This window comes from Epargyreus clarus, unplaced genomic scaffold (genome assembly GCF_041222505.1).
Source record: "Epargyreus clarus isolate Ecla_fem2 unplaced genomic scaffold, WU_Ecla_fem_2.2 ptg000035l, whole genome shotgun sequence".
NCBI classification, from domain to species: domain Eukaryota; kingdom Metazoa; phylum Arthropoda; class Insecta; order Lepidoptera; family Hesperiidae; genus Epargyreus; species Epargyreus clarus.
This window is the reverse complement of record NW_027332240.1, coordinates 342,054-360,491: the sequence shown is the minus strand read 5'-3', so window position 1 is coordinate 360,491 and position 18,438 is coordinate 342,054. Positions and strand designations below refer to the sequence as shown.

General features: G+C 36.6%; 2 protein-coding genes across 2 annotated transcripts in view; both read right to left on the bottom strand.

Annotated features, from left to right (window-relative positions):
* The window catches only part of LOC140756362 (uncharacterized), a 141,873-nt gene that overhangs the window by 103,235 nt on the left and 20,200 nt on the right, over positions 1-18,438 (bottom strand). The gene's annotated exons all lie outside the window — the stretch shown is intronic.
* LOC140756550 (lipase 3) lies at positions 10,101-11,775 on the bottom strand. The gene has a single exon (XM_073092073.1). The coding sequence runs from the start codon at positions 11,756-11,758 to the stop codon at positions 10,502-10,504; it is 1,257 nt and encodes a 418-aa protein (XP_072948174.1). The 5' UTR covers positions 11,759-11,775; the 3' UTR covers positions 10,101-10,501.

The following is an 18,438-nucleotide window of genomic DNA, read 5'->3' as shown; positions in this document are numbered from 1 at the left end:
TATTTAATGAAATTTGGGAAACAGATAACATTGTTTATTATTTGATCATATACATATTTGGCTGAAACACTCTGTAATATCGCGAGCAACGTTGATCTACAGTATTTAGTCTTCTTATGTTGATTATATGTGATCCTCAAACGTTTTTTTTATATAATATAGGAGTAGCAGACGAGTATGCAGTCCACCTGATATTAAGTGGCTACTGCCGCCCATGGACATCCGTAATCAACACCAAATAGAAGTTATGTCTCCCTTTACATGCCCTTCAAACCGGTACACAGCAACGCTTAACATTGTTGACATTCAAGAACCATGAGGAATTCCGCCACCTTCAACAAAACAAATGGCAGAATCCTTCAGTCCTTTTACTTTAACACAAACCAGTTAATACTAGTTACAAAATACAAACAGCAATGAACTTGTCCGATCGCAACGGGTTTCAACATGACGACGTAATTACCCCGCGACATGCAACTGCACCGCTCGCGTTATTATACCGTGTTTGTGTGTGAAACGGACGACTACAATAAGAAATAATGGTTTTACTTTTTCACCTATAGCCACTATCATATACACACTAGAATGTACTGTGTCGTAAACATATATACAAAGACGATTACACCAACATTTACATGCAGATATGGAAGAAAAAATCATCAATTACATGTTCATCTGACCAGGAATCGTAACTGAAACCCTCTTTAATTAAAAATAGACATATATAAATAATATATTATATAAAACATAAATAATGGTTACACAAACGAAAAGTAAAAACAAACGAAAATAATAAAGATTTTTGAAATTGTTTTACAGAAAGGAGTTTTACCTAGGTTTTCATTTTGTTGTTAATATCAAGTCAGTTGACTTGTATTTAGTGCAAAGTATAAATTATATAACAACCAGTTATAACTTATCTCCAAACGAATTATAAATTGTCCTTAAACTTTATTTCTGGAACCGAATTCTTCACAAAATATAATTAATTTATTTAATACTTAAAAAATATTTTGTAGTTTAGGTCATATCTTGTACTATTTAATAATAATAATAATATATACTTTATTGTACCCATAATATGAAATAATAAAGAAAACATACAAATAATAAACAATACAATAGGCGGCCTTATCGCTAATCAGCGATCTCTTCCAGGCAACCTTAAGGTGAGGAGTAAAAGTAAGGATGAGTAACAAGTAATTAATTTAAAAAATCAAAAACCCGACTGCATCAAAAAGGCTGAAGTAGAATTTGCAAAAGCAGTGAAATAGGCATTTCATTATTTTCATCCAGAAAGCCAAATACAAAGTTTCATAGTAGGTGTCCGCTTCAAAAACAAAAAATGTTCAAACAATATTATCCTATTTTATTTTATCCTCGTAGTGTTCATTTACGCTATATAAAGAACCTTTGTGTAAAATTCCAGCACGCTTAAGTTCAGCGGTTTCCCTTTGCGTTGATCTCTGGCACATCAACTCTCTCATTTAGTCAGACAGTCATCTCGATGTGTATATACGAGTATATATGTACTAGCTGACCCGGCAAACGTTGTGTTGCCATATAAATAAAAAAATGTTAAGGATGAACAACCCTTATCACTTAGGTGTAAAAAAAATAGATAGTGGCCGATTCTCAGACCTACTGAATATGTATATTAAATTTGGTGAAAATCGGTGAAGCCGTTTCGGAGGAGTACGGTCACTAACACGAGAATTTTATATATAAGATATATTATATAATGTATGTGTAATCTCCTCTTAATTTCCTTTATTTTGACACCCTACTCGATAGGTTTGGTTAACTTTTTTAAAACGTGTTACTATTTTGCGAATAAATTCACCATTTACGGTCTATAAAATATATAACTTCAGTAAATCAAAGTTTCGGTCATTATTTTACCTCGTTAGAGGTAGCATTTCATTATTTTTATCCAACAAACCTGATACAAAATGTCATAGTGTTTGCTTCAAAATTGACGATCGTTCAAATGAACTTTTAACCCTTATTTTACCCTCTACGGGGTTGATTTTTCGGAGGGGGGTAAATAAGTGCGTCTTTGTTCCTATCCAGAAAGCCAAATACAAAATTTTATAGTAGTTGCTTCAAAATTAAAGGATTTCAAAAAAACTGTTTTCCCCTATTTTACCCTCTTAAGGGTAGAATTTCCAAAAGGCCTTTCTTAGTACTTATTCAAGCTATATAGAGAACCTGTGTGCAAAATTTCAGAACTGTAAAGTCCTTGGTTTAGACTGTACGTTGATTTCTGAAAAATGAAAAAGTCATTTAATTAGTCAGTCAGTCAGTCACCTTACTGTTTTATATATATACAAATATGTTTTTATAATCTCCGTTTAATTTCCTTTCATTTGATACCCTACTCGATAGGTTCGGTTAACTTTTTTTTTAAATGTGTTACTATTTCGCGTCAAAAATCCGCCATTATGATTTTTTTTTACTAACACCTATCTAAGGACACTCGGGTCATTGAAACAAATATAATGACACCTTAACTGTTCAAATTCATCCAGCCGTTTGTTAGATCAGATCAAATAAAGAAAGACAAACATACAAGATACGCGCGAAAAACATAACCCTTCCTTGGCAGTCGGGTAAAAATAGGTAGGGTGCAAACAACAGTAAAGTAGTGTAGTTAAGGAGTAAATTGATGATAGCATAGAACATATAATAAAAGGAGAAGGAAGGTAAAAGTGAAAAAAAAAAAAAAAGGTAATAACAGTTTTAGGAAAAAGGAAAGATTAGAGATGGCGTGAAAGAATAGGATAGGGATGAAGACAAGGTACCTATCTAGTAATACAAAAAGTAAAACTTAAAGGATAATTAAACAAATAGTTAAAAACACCAATTAAATACGTAGCAAGCTATTCAGATCCAAGTTTCTTAAACAACCAAGAACTTGTTTATAAGGCCAGGGCTAGCGCGGTCAACGGTCTGGGAAACTTGTTTGTTTGTTTGTTCATATTTGTAAGATAAGCTGTTTAGTACTCGTTTATATATATCACTTAGAATACTTTATCATTAACTAGTACTAGTTTATAAATAAGTCAAGATTAAACGATTCGATTAAAAATTTCTTACTGGAATCCTCACTGGAATCATCGGCGTAAATCCTCAACTGTTTGACAGAAACCTAAGTTCTACATTGGGACTATAACAATTATATGCCAATAAGACTCATAGTTCACGATTAGATAACGCTATTGTGCTGTGGCGACTAGATAACGCTATTGTATTACATATTAATTATACGAGTAATAATATACCAAAACTACAATACATTTTCATTTGTAACACAGATGTTGTGAGGCTTTCCCTCGAAACCCCTTCATGTATATTGCTTTCTAATTTTTAAATAAAGTCAGCGAAAAAAGGTAGCATCCCTAATATTTACACGAGTATGTACAATAGACTTGAGTAGCTCGCGAGTGAGTGATATAAAAGATATATATCTTCACCAAAGAGCTAATCACTCATCAACTCCGACGAATTTGAATTATATCTTTATATCCGCGTCACATGGTTGAGTTCATAGGTCCATACGATTCCGGATATAAGATCTTCTTCAACTCAACAGTTTTATACTCGCTCGCGAGTGAGTTATGAGTCAAATGAGCGACTGACTGAGAGAGTCTGATTCGAGTCAAATGCATTACGTCTTAAACACTAATTAAAATCTTTTTTCTTTGCTAAGAATATGAAAATAGGGATATACAAATAGTGTTGGCTGTGAAATTTATATATAATTTCTTGCCAGTTTTGTATTAATTATAGGAATCAAAAATGTTGTCAAAACATTTTGATCTGATTCTCTGATATACTGATATAAAATGTCGCTTATATCTTTACAGCGCTACTGAGCTAAAGTGAGTTACTGAGCTAAAAGAGTGATATATATCACTGAGTTGAAAAGATATATCTCTCTCTTTTCACTTCAGTGATATATAATGCGCACCTCTAATGTACAACATAAAACAATTAATATTTGTTCTTCATATTTTATAGAGAAACCCAGGATAAGTGTTAGGTATATAATATAGAAATCCCTGTAGTTCCGACACAAGACTAGGGCTACGGTATACCATGATTGTCGTAAGAGGCAACTAAAAGGGGCCTTCTGGGGTTGTGGGTGGCAAGAGTGGGAGCTCGAACCGTCCAGCCAACGGCCCAAGGAAGGTCGCATACCGTCGTACGCGTCTGGTGTGGCGAGCGTCAAGCTCACCTGGGCGGAACCCGACGGGTCAACGCGCTAAGAGGACTCCGGTTGCGTTCCGTTTGAGATCCCTGAGTCCTTCCTCTACGCAGCGCCGAGGAAGGCCACCGGGGGGGTTTTAGTGCGGTAAGAGTCCCACATAACCCTGTGTCGCTCCCACGGCATCGGGTACCTTTTGAAGGTTTCCCCCTCGTTAACAAAAAAAGGTATATAATATAGCAACTACCGTAAATAAACAACTGTTAAATTATAGTTATATTCAATGTAATAATTATGACAAGAATCGTGTTCTACGGTTGAACGCGACCTTATCATTGACATTGACTTTGTACCCGTATGACATAGCAGCCAATGTCATATCGAACGTACGTAGATAACTGTTATTAGTTTGTTATATAATGTTATGATAATACTTGTGGTGCGCTTCGAAGCTTTTAATTACGAAGACTATTATATTAATTTTTGGACCCCAAATTATTGATCTTTTTTCATATTTCATGTCTTTACACATCATTCTACTTGTTTACCTAGGTATTAAAATAATTCGCCAAGTACGAGTCGAACTCGCACATGGAGGCTTCCCTACCAACAAATGTTCATTATTTTCTACTTAAGTTATAGTACCTAAGTATTTGCCCCAACGCCTTCTATTTTTGTGTGACATAACTAAATATGTCACACAAAAATAGATGGCGTTGGGGTAATGATGAATGATACGTAAACAACGTATAATAAAATTAAAATAAGTATATTAAAATATGTTTTATGGTTCTTATTTGTATTTATTATAATACCAGTTATAGTGGTAAACGGATTGTAACAATTTCAACCGTCTTCCTAGTACGGTTTAACAGGTAGATCGAAAAATGCCGAAAAAAACCGGTTTGTTGTATGGAGACCCCTTTTAATATTCAACTTTATTTTATTTATAGTATTTGTTGATATAGCGGCCACCTTTACGCATCATCTGTAAACATTTCATGTGTCTATCTACTATGGTTCCGGAGATATAGCCTTGTGACAGACAGACGGACAGACAGCGAAGTCTTAGTAATAGGGTTCCGTTTTTACCCTTTGGGTACGGAACCCTAAAAATGAGGTAAGTGCATGGTGATAAAAAATAATTGGCTAAGTGCGTGTCGAAATTGCATACGGAGGGTTCCGTACCCAGTTATTATAGCAACCATACAAGTAAATGCATTCTGAAAATTTAAATTTTCTATACGGTTTAATAGATAAAGTAATGGTGACCCCATTTATTATAACGATGTTTTTTATTTTTATTATTTGTTGTTAATATTTGCCACTGGCCACCATTTGTACATATTCTGTGAAAATTTCAAGTGTCTGTCTATTACGGTTCCAGAGATAGAGCCTTGTGACAGACGGGCACACGTTTTTTGTCTGCCGAAAAAATAGTCCTCCTTTTCCCACATAATGATGGGTACAACCAAAAATATAAAAAAAATGATAATAATTAAAATCATTAATGATAATAATTAAATGTATGAAATTTACATAAATTCCATGTTAATAACATTATGTATGTCAAGTCTACAGGCGATATGAAGGGTCTTCCTTATGTGTTACTGCATTTTCATAATTACCATAATTACCCAGCTATGTGACCCAGATGGCGTTAGTCAAGAACGATTAAGGTTAATTAACATATTAAAATCATATTTTACGGCGATCCTCATTGTAGGTATATAATAAAATTGAAGACTCGTGTATTACAACTGCTATCGATCAACGTCGATGGATTTGTATGAAGAGATTTTGATACTTTTTTAGGTTTCCGTACCCAAAGAGTAAAAACGGAACCCTATTACTAAGATTTCGCTGTCCGTCCGTCTGTCACAGGGCTCTATCTCAGGAACCCTAATAGATAGACAATTGAATTTTTTACAGAGGATGCATAACGGTGGCCGCTATAACAACAAATACTAAAAATAAAAAAGTTGAATACAAAAAGGGGTCCCATACAACTACTTTCGATATTTTTCCAACAAAGTTTTGAACCGTTATAGGTAGATAGTTCAAATTTTCACAATGTGTGTACTTCAATGGCTGCTATACTAATAAATACTAAAAATAAAAAAATGGTTGTACGGAACCATCCGGGTGCGGGTTTGACTTGCACTTGGCCAATTATTATTTATTATATTGAAATAACAAATGGGTATGCGGAATGCATACCCATTTGTGATACAGTAAAGGGTTGGCGATGGCAAATGTTCACGATCGGCAGAGAGCAACACGTGTGGACTAAGGGGAGAAAGGGGGAGCAGAAGCGGTGCGCCCCGGGTCTCGTATCCTAGGGGTCTCCAAATGTCTGTAAGTTTCCTTGCAGACATTGTAAAAGCTTGTAAACTTAGATCAACTTAAACTGGGGCCTAATTCAACTTTTCGCCCCGGACCTCATACAACATTTCCACCCCAGGCCTCCAACGATCCGGGCCCAGAATAGGACTATGGTATCCCCCTTCGTAAGAGGCGACTTAATAGTGATCGCATACCGTCGTGTACACCGGACGGTGTGGTGATTCAATCTCACTTGGCCGGAGCTTGACGGGGCAGTGCGCTGTCAGGTCTCCGGTTGCGTTCCTTTGGAGATCCCGGAGTCCTCTACGCAGCACCGAGGACGGCCACCGGGGGGTTTTAGTGCGGTAAGAATCCCACATAACTCTGCGTCGCTCCCATGACACCGGGTACCTTTTGAAGGTTTCTCCTTCGTAATCTAAAAAGGCCTCCAACGAGCTTAGTCTGCCACTTTTGACCAGTTACCATCATCATCAACCCATTATTGTCCCACTGTTGGGCACGGGTTTCCTCTGAGAATGAGAAGGACTAGGCCATAGTCCACCGCGCTGGACAAGCGCGAATTGGTCCAAGACTTCACATATCTTTCAGATATTTTTTTTTATAAATCTCTCAGATATGCAGGTTTCTTCACGAAGTTTTTCTTCACCGTTTTCGCAAGTGGTAATTAATTACTAATACGCACATTATTGCGAAAAATCAGAGGTGCCTGGGATTTGAACCTCGGACCCCTCGACCGAGAGGCCGAGTTCTTAACCACTAGGCTATCACTGCTAGTCGTTACAGTTACTATCAGTAGTTGTTAGTCACAGTTACCATCAAATGCATTAAATGTATAGTACCAAACGAGTACTCGAATTTTACACTATAGAAATATAACTTCTCTGTTTAACTAGAAATAGACCACAGCGAGAACCACGAAGAGTTTCAGAACTTTAATTAATAATTTAGCCAATTACATTTAATATATTCATGCGTACTTTGAAATTTAAATATTACATTAATTTAGTGTTATTAAACTTGTTTTGTGGTTAGCTTTTTTGCTACCAAGTTTTTTTTGTATTTGAAACAGGTTTTTTAAGTGCGTAAGCAACTCGTTATAATTTATATTTTTTTTTTTTTTTTTTTTAATAATTAAGGTTCGTATTTTTTTGATTTTCCAAATTCGGTGTGTAAAGGATTTGTTTACATTATTCCAACCATGAAGATACTTAACTAATGTTTTTTGTTTACTCGTAGTAGAACGTAAAGAAAAAAAACCTCATACCGTAAAGTCTACCGTACCCTAAAATAAGCAAATATAAGAAGGTCGGTTTACTCGCTTCTATTTTGACGAAAAGTCAATTTTTAAAAACAAATATATAAATTTTAATATGAGACCAAAGAACAAAAATACTGTTGTATATATACGTTTTGTATCTGAAAATTTATAATCTATAAACATATCGTCTAATGGATGAGTGAGTGATTCGAGATAAAATATCCCTTACAATCTGTGTCAGAGAATCGAACATGGGAACCATACACACGATGACCACGTGATTCTTCAAAATACAATTGTACAATGTTAGAGGCTAAGAGAGTTACATTTTAAAAAAAATATAAAATCCTTTAGATGTCATAGTCAGGACGATGTTTAGGTAGAATATGACCTTGATTGTATAATCTGACCGCCGAACCCACGCACAAAATATTTTTAAACCTTGGTTTGATTTTGGTTACCGTTTCCCGTTTAACTAATTAAGAAACTAAACTAAAAGTAACTGAGGACGTCAGCAGACAAAATATTTTAGTCAGCCTATTATTACTAGAAATGAGAACTTAAGGATAATTTAGGTACTTTTTACACCACTATCCCTGTAGTTCCGGGACCAGAATAGGGCTACGGTATCCCCTGCCTGTCGTAAGAGACGACTAAAAGGGAGCTTCCGGGGTTGCGGACGGCAAAAGTGGGAGCTCAAACCGCCCGGCCAGCAACCCCGGGACGGACGGCGGTGTGGTCGCATACCGTCGTGAACGCCAGATGTGGTGAGCGTAAAGCTCACCTGGGCGGAGCATGACGGGTCAACGCGCCAAGAGGACTCCGGTTGAGGCACTCCGATATCCTGGAGTCCTCTACACAGCGCCGAGGACGGCCACCGGAGAGGTTTTAGTGCGGTAAAAATCCCACATAGCCCTGTGTCGCTCCCACGGCACCGGGTACCTTTCGAAAGTTTCCCCCTCGTAAAAAAAATAAAAAGGTACTTTTTACATTAAAGCCGTATACTATAATTCCTTATATTGCGATACAATGTACAACACCCAGACCCAGAACAAAAATCTTACATTATAGAATATAGATATTTGCTTGGCCGAGGAATGAATCCGAAACTCTGTTCGTCACACCGGTATAGTAACCATTCAATCACGCGTAGCTCATAATAATAATTTCGGGTTTGCAATCAGGAAATTAATATACATTTTCATTTTAGAACCATATTGGTCAATATAAAAGGTCGTTCACACGCACAATTTCACGCACGTTACATTATGACATTACAAGATAATTGCCTGTTATAGTATTCGCCTACTAGTCGAAATACAATAATAATAAAGTTTCAATTTTTTATTGTTAACATTACAATAGGTACCGAACCAAATAATAATTGGTCAAGTGCATGCCGAACCTGCACCCGGCGGGTTCCGTACCATCAAATTTTTTAATTTTTTATTTCTAGTAATTTTTATTTGTTATTGTAGCAGCCATTGAAGTACATTGAATTGTCTACCTATAACGGTTCAACAGTTAATTCCAAAAATAACAAAAAATACCAGTTTGTTGTATGGGGACCTCTTTTTATATTCAACTTTTTTTTAATTTTTAGTATTTATTGTTATAGGGGCCATCGTTATGCATCCTCTGAAAAAAAACTAGTGTCTATCTATTACAGTTCCAGAGATAGAGCCCTGTGTCAGACGGACAGACAGCGAAGTCTTAGTAATAGGGTTCCGTTTTTACCCTTTGGGTACGGAACACTAAAAATTACTGACAAGTAATTGTTAAAAGAGAAAATATAAATTATATAAACTAATAAACATTATCAAAATATACAACTTGGCTGCTTAGATTTAATTAACTAAAAAAGTAGACAATCCTCCTAAAATTTAGACGAATCCAACGACACCTTATATGTTAAAATCAAAGCTGCAGGGCGGTTGCAGGGAGTGCCAAAGTATGACATATATATACAGACTCTAGAATAAACATTACCTTTCGCAACCGTCTAAAGTATTATTATTGCATTGTTAATTCCATTTTGATACATGGTATAAATTGTGATAAATACTAAAAACAATATGTTATAGTACCTACGTATCAGCATATAGTCCACCTGATGGTAAGTGGCTACTGCCGCCCATGGACATCTGTAATCAACCCCAGATAGGATTAGTTATTATTCCTACCTGAGGTCGGTTACAGATGCATCGCTACCCCTGAGGACGAAGCTGGAACGCCTCGGAAAACTATGTCTCCCTTACCACACCCTTCAAAACAGAACACAGCAGCAATTATTACAATAATTTTATAATTAAACTGTTTACTAAACAACTTTCATACAATTATATTGTAAGGAGATCTTATACTTTTTTTGTACCTTCTTAGGGGGTGATTTTTTTTTATATTTTCTATGTACGATTATATACAATGTAGGTAGGAATTGCTATCCAAAATTTTATATTTTACACCCCTAATTAAAAATGTGCATTGCCTGTCAATCAGTGTAAAATTTCATTAAATAGTCTACGTACCACATAATTAACCTACACATTTTAATTACATCTAAAATACTATTATATATATCACAAAGTAAATCACAAAAAAGGAACAGTTAGCTTTCTAAAAATTATCACCTTCAAAATTTAAATCTAGATCACTATTTACAATTTCAAAAGCACTTTAGAACATACTCAAGTTTGGCTATACTTAAACAAATACTCATTTACTTTCGGTAATATCATTTCACTCGTATATTTACTGTAGGTAACATCTATATGGTTCCACAGTGGGTCCTTTACCTCCACAACTTCCAACACATTAGGTAGTCTCTGCACTAACCACTCAACGTCTTTAGTATCAACTAAATGGTCGTTTCGACCATACAGCGCCACCACTGGGACACTCACAGCACTTAAGTTATAATTCGGAGGTACAGCACTACCGTACAACTCAAGGTTTTTCGTTTTCCCGTAGTCAAACTTCTGAAACCTATCCGTCTTCATGCTCTGTCCATATCTCGCCATGTTTCGGACTGATGTACCTGCTGGGAAGTGCTGGAACAACGTTCGTAACGTATCGTTGGTTATAGATCCTGGGTGAAAGGAATCAAACAATGCCAAGCCTGTACCACAGATCCCTTCAGGCAGGTTACCCAGCTGACAAAAGACACCAAGAAACTCCTGACTAAATGCTCCCTTTGGAAATAGCTCATGGATGCCAGCTAATGATAAAGTCGGTTCCATTGTCCGAACAGTTTCAGCAAGTAGTCTGTACAATCTCGACCTGGTGTATGTTTGTCTTGCAGCTGGTGCTAAACCAATCAGTATATTCGCCTTCTCACAATATCCAGGTCTTTCTGAACACATGATGAAGAAAGTCCCCGCTCCTTGAGAATATCCGATATAATTCACTTTCTTCACACCTGTTTGCTTCAGAACATAATCGATTGTAGCCGGTATATCGTAAAACCCAATTTCATCGACGGAAAAATTCCAAAATGCCGCATCTTCGTCAGGATTTAACCTGGTATGACTTCTTCCATAGTAGTTCCCTCGCTGGTTCCCAACCCACAGGTCCCAACAAGCATCCGATATGAGATACGCTAGCCCAGCGTTGGGCCCTGCGTCCAACCAGGTATCAGAGCCTTGTAGAAGACCGTGCATCAGAATCACCGGTGGTCCTTTGAGCCTGCCCTGACAATTCCGTCCCTTCACAATCCTAAACAGCTTCAGAATGTACCCATCATCAGTAACCACTGTATGCTCCTCTGAAACGTACCCAAAACGTCGGGTTAACTCCGTGAAATCCAGGAAGGATTCCTTCGGAAACCCCAAGGATCGCTTCACGTCATTACTGATAGGGATGTACCGCAGTCGTATCACATTCCCGAAAATAATTGCGATCGAAATGAGTAGGATATTAAATGTGACGTTTGCTTTGGAAGCCATGTTATCAACTGACGGTGAAACTGGTTATATGGTATATAAAAGATCGAATACTCAGAGCGAAATGCGTCATTCTGTGCGTTTGTACAACAACTAAGGTTCGATGTTCCAATACCAACAATTGTACAAACGAACGATATCTTTGAATAATCGTAATTATGGCGATAAGGATGTATACAACAGTGTTATGTCCAAGGCCGAATCAATGTTAATATTTGTGTATAAATACACTTATTATTTACACAATTACAAATAAAACAGTGCAATTTTACTTGTTTAAGTTGGAGTTACGGAAAAAACAAGATTATTGTTCAACATAATTAAGATAATAAGGTGTTTGTCAATAATACTAAGTAGTTTAATGGGAAATAAAATGCTATTATCTTTTATGTAACAGAAATAGCAAACTACCGTATGACATAGTTGTTAACCTATTTTAACTATTACTATCCCACTGCTGAGCACAGGTTTTTCAGTGTGAGAGAATTTCAGGACATAGTCCGCCGCACTGACTACGTGCGAATTAGATTTCACACATCACCAAAAACTTTTTTATAGAACTCTAAGCCATGTAGATTGTTGGTTTTAGATGTTTTCCTTCGCTTACTTATATAGCAAGTGATAAATAATATATTTATTTATTATTAAATCGCATATAACTTTAAAAAAATAGGGTTGCGTGCCTTGGATTCGAAGCTCGGACTCTCTGATTAGGAGGCCAAGTTTCAAGCACTAGGCTTAAGTAGGTATTAGAAATGTATTATTACTTTCTGTAACCGTGAATAAAAATATCAAAAAAACTTTTACGCCTGAAAGATCTTAAAAAAGTTCTCAAATTTGCACTTGATTCTGAACCTCCTCTCAGTCTGAGAGGAGACCCAAGCTCAGCAATGAAATACTAACGGGTTGTCGACGTTCTCGTTGGTATAACCTAATTTTTATTTATATTTTAATAATATAGGAGAAGCAGACGAACATACAGTTCACCTGATGGTAAGTGGCTACTGCCGCCCATGGACATCTGTAATCGACCCCAGATAGGATTAGATATTCCTACCTGAGGTCGGCCACAGTTGCGCCGATACCCCAGAGGACTATGCTGTAATGCCTCTGAAAAGTATGTCTTCCTTACCATACCCTTCAAACCAGAACACAGCAGCGCTTTACATTGCAGTTATTAGGCAGAAATAGGTGTGGGGTGGTGCCGCCGGAGTCGAACGGGGGCGCGCATAATATTATCCTAGCGAATATAATCGTACTCATCATCATCATCAACAACCCATTACTGTCCCACTGCTGGGCACGGGTCTCCTCTCATAATGAGAAGGATTAGGTCATAGTCCACCGCGCTGGCCAAGTGCGTATTGGTAGACTTCACATACATTTGAGTTTTTTTTTTAATCTCTCAGGTACGTAGGTTTCCTCACGATGTTTTCCTTCACCGTTTAGCAAGTGATAATTAATTTCTAATACGCACATAACTTTGAAAAATTAGAGGTGCGTGCCTGGGATTTGAACCTCGGACCCCTCGATCGAGAGACCGAGTTTCCTAACCACTAGGCTATCACTGCTTTTATTTATTATTGCTATCACTGCTGCTATTTATTATAATCGTACTTCTTAATATTTAACCTAGTTCCGACTGCGCCCAAGTTCGGCTAACTTTGTAGATCGATTACGACACAAGCTGTGGTGCTATGCGCATATTTATGAGGACTAAGTTGGAACGCCTCGAGTTTAAACAGCCCTAACGTGGTTTTACGTTAGTAAAGAGTATGTACTATGTACTTACACGCGTAGATTACTGTTCCACTACTAGGCACGAGTCTCCTCTCAATGTGAGCTTTAGGCTATAGTCCACGACGCTAATAGGTTTAATAGTAATCGTTGTTTTTTTCACTCCCATGGAAACTTAAAGAACTCAAAAAACGTTTCTCACGTTTTTCTTTACTGTTTAAGTAAGTGATAATTAATTTATAATATGCACATAATTGAAAAATCAAATATGCTTAAGATTCGAACTTCAGACCCTTTGATGAGAGGTCGAGTTTCATATTCATATCCATATTCATATTCATTTATTTGCTGTTAAATGTGGTACAATCTGGGTTGGTAGGAATATTAACAATTTTCTCACACTTAGCTTCAGGGAAGCATGCAAAATTTTAAAAATACATTATAATTATATTAATATTGATTACATTCAACCACTAGGCTTCGTCTCTTTTTCTTTCCTTATTTACGAATGATGTATATAATACTAAAACCATTAGTGTTTTCAATTCGGATGTACCATCGCCACATCTAATTCTGCCTTATACCAAGTCTCAAACGCTGAATCCTGGTTTGAAAAGTATAATAACACACGAAACATCCCAACTTAGTCCTCACGAGAAGAAATACATCCGAAGCCAACTTGTGATAATAATTCAAACCTACTTATGGTTGCTCAGATGATAGTAACAAGTCGTTATCGTATCATCGAAACTATAATAAGACACGAAACATCCCAGCTTAGTCCTCACGAGAGTCCTCACGAATTGAAAACTTATTTATGGTTGATTAAATAGCAATAACCAGTTGTTACTTTTTTTTCTTTTTATAATATGAGATTAGCAGACAAGCGTGCAGTCCACCTGATGGTAAGTGGCTACTGCCGCCCATAGACATCTGTAATCAAACCTAGATAGGATTGGATATTCCCATCTGAGGTCGGCCACAGATGCGCTGCTACCCTTGAGGACGAAGGTGATACGCCTCGGAAAAGTATGTCTCCCTTACCACACCCTTCAAACCGGAACACAACAGTGCTTAACACTGCTGTTATGAGGCAGAAATAGGTGTGGCGGTGGTGCCGCCGGAGTCGAACCACAAAGGGTTCTACCACCTGTTATCATGAGAGACTGCATACTCGCTTCCTACTTGTCTGCCACAACATCGATATTTAGGCATATTTCATATCCTGAAAAGACGGAAATGAACCCAAGTTATGCGGGACCTTGGATAAGGACTGCTATTTTTGAAAGCTTGTTTTGAATAAGGCCACTCTCAAAACATTTCATTACGATTTTCGGAACAATATAGATAGAACGGAATATTTTAATCAGGTGACACATAATTACTTTTATTTTCCCACGACAAGATGTTTGTATTTTTTTTGTAATATAGGAGTAACAGACGAGCCTGCAGTCCACCTGATAGTAAGTGGCTACTGCCGCCCAAGGACATCTGTAATCAACACCAGATAGGATTAGATTCCTACCTGAAGTCAGACACAGATGCACCGCTACATTTGAGGAGTAGGCTGGAATGACTCGGAAAAGTTAATTTTTAAAATAAGTTTAAAAAAAAAATTAAAAGTAAAAATAAAGTAGAATTTAAAACATTACAACCAGAAATAATTTTAATACATTATTATAATATGTAATTACATGTATGATATTGTATGTATACTACTTTTTGTTAGGGTTCCGTACTCAAAGGGTAAAAACGGAACCCTATTACTAAGACTCCGCTGTCTGACCGTCTGTCCGTCTGTCCGTCTGTCCATCTGTCTGTCTGTCACAGGGCTCTATGTCCTGAACCATAATAGATATAAACTTGATTTTTACCAGAGTATTTACGCAGAGTAGCCGCTATAACAACAAATACTAAAAATAAATGCTATTTTTCAACGTTTTTCGCTTTATCTATTTAACCGTAATAGGTAGACAGTTCAAATTTTCACAATATATTTACTTCAATGGCTACTATAATAACAAATATTAGAAAAATATAAATATGAAAATGTTGGTGGTACGGAACCCTCTGCGTGCGAGTCCGACTTGCACTTGGCCAATTATTATTATGACGTACACATATTGTACTCATTGAATAAGATTTTTCATTATTTTTCAAATATATTTTCCGGGTTATTCAAATTATCTTTTAAAATAAATGTGAATTTTGGAATTTGAACTTGACTTTGTCCCCTAGCGCCCCTAGGACTGTATCAGAACTGATTGGAAATGTACGGGAAATACGTAAACATATACAAAAACAGTATTTTTTGTAAAAACGTAAAACCTCATGCAAGGGTACTGCATTCTTATGTTAAGACGATGACGATCACGGACTGATATGATGACTACTTAGGAACGTTTCGTGTGCCTGGCAGAAATAACACATATACATATACATTTTAAAAATTTGAACTGTCTACCTATTACGGTTGAATAGATAAAGCGAAAAACGTCGAAAAATAGCATTTATTTTTAGTATTTGTTGTTATAGCGGCTACTCTCTGTAAATACTCTGTAAAAATCAAGTTTCTATCTATTATGGTTCAGGAGATAGAGCCCTGTGACAGACAGACAGATGGACAGACGGACAGACGGACAGACGGTCAGACAGCGGAGTCTTAGTAATAGGGTTCCGTTTTTACCCTTTGAGTACGGAACCCTAACAAAAAGTAGTATACATATTGTATGTATACTACTTTTTGTACATATCATACATAGTTAATTATATTTAATGTAATTACATAACAATCTTAGAAGTGTGAAATGACAGGTATGTAGTTTAATAGTGATTATTGTAGATGCCTCGTAAGCCTCTTCCCTAAGCCTCCCCAATTAACCGATTTTTGAAAACATGGCTTACCCAAAACAGTTATTAAAAATCAATATTTAGTTTACAAATTAATGGTTAAACTGCAAAAGAAAAAATTGTGAGGAAACCCAAATAATATCCTTAAGAAAATCCGAAAGGTGTGAATATATACCAAACTGCTCTTAGTAAGCCAGTCTGGTGAAATATGGCTTAATCAGCTATTGTGAGACTCTTCTTAGTGTAGTTCTCGGATATCTACCCTTGCCCAACAGTGGGCCACAAACGACTTTAGAATTAAACACATGAATTTGATTTTCCAATCGGAATTGAACCTCAGACTTATCGGAAACAAACTAATCCATCATTGTAGTTACTAATAACGTGGGATAATCCCCTAACTCCCGTAACCGTATCCCATCCCATAAAACCGTCATGATTCAAATGACGTCATGCCATGAATCCACTTGATAAATCTCCAAATTAAACTTTACCTTATACTTTAGGGATTCTTATAAATCATGCTAAGGTACTACCAACTCTATTTCTCACCACATAAAGTACCTTCAAACTCAGTCTCTACCACAGTCTCTACAATTCATACCGCAATTAAGAATAAACTTTATTACACTTGCGTACAGTTTAAATTTAATTAAACGTGAGGTGTGACTTAGTGTGACAGTGAAAAGTGGTTGCTATTTCGCGTTTATAAGGTTCTAAATGGTTTAAGTGTAAGGGTGTTGTCACGGAAGGCACCCGGAAGGAATTATGGTTTTCGTGTAAGTCGTATTGCGACACTTAAGTTTAGAATTTCAGCTCTGTTTTCAAGCAAGCACCTGGCACCTGTTTTGATTTCGCTGGCGTGTTAGAGCTAAGCGTGGACTCACGGCTTATTAATAGGCTGAAGTAGCAAGCCTGAGCAGTTTAATTGATGATAAGTGTTTAGTGCAGTCCATAGACATTTGTAATCAATCCCAAATAAGATTTGATTCCTACCTGAGGTCGCCCAAACATTGGCTGCTTCCCTTGAGAACTGAGCTTGATTGACTCGGAAAAGTATGTCCCAGAACACAGCAACGTTCAACACTGCTGTTATTAGGCAGAAATAGGTGTTGTGGTGGTGCCGCGGAAGTCGAGCCACAAAGGGTTCAACCACCTTCAAAAGTGCATAATAGAAATAACTTGTCAATCGCTTTTTTACGAAGAAAAACATCATAAATATACTTACATAACTACAAACACTATAAATTGTTCTCAAAGGTGTAAACTCTACCAACCCACATGTGGTCAGTGTGGTAGACTATAGCATGAATCCCTCTCAATTTGTAAAAATATCATCGCAATAAAATTACAATGAATTGAAACATTAAAGAATTCCCGGTAAAAAAAGATTGAGAACCGCTTCTTAACGTCAATGATTGTAGGTTAAAATTTCAGTGCTACAGAACCTTACAATTAGAACTGAAAGGTTCGTGCAGTAAGGCTTCAATTGAGGTTCGATTGCTCTTGAAATTGTTTAAGCGGATACTTTATTTATGTGCATTATTATACATTTTATTGCGGATTAGTAGCACATTTCCTTATTTACAAGGTCGCGAATAAAATGTTTTATTTAAATAATTTACAATGTATGTGCGTAAATGTTTTCCTTTAACGTTATTTTAATTGCTAAGTTAAGCTTTTTTACTAGTAGTAAATGAGAATATTTAATATTGAGTCGTCACTGCCGCCCATGGACTTAGATCAGCCCTTAAATAGGGACAGAATTTTCTTCTAGAAGTAAGATGTGCTGCTTCTCCTAAAAATATAGTAGTAGATATATTATCATTAGTACTGTTTTACCACAACTTTTAAACCAGATCACAGCCGCACATTGCTATTATTTAGCAGATATTTTGTAAAAGAAGTGCCGGCCGTTTGTGCCAGCACTTCTTTACAAAACAATGAATTTAATCACTCAAAAGGAATGCATATCAAAACCTCAATTTTTGTTATAAATTTAAAGCAATATATATTTCTTAACAAACGCGTGGCAGCCCTGGGGTCGTTCACCCGCATCGATCGCCACAACTGGGTCAGCCGGTCTCTACCCTAAT

Excerpts from the sequence above, each read along its gene's own strand:
- LOC140756550 (XM_073092073.1), bottom strand. The coding sequence starts at position 11,758 with ATGGCTTCCAAAGCAAACGTCACATTTAATATCCTACTCATTTCGATC.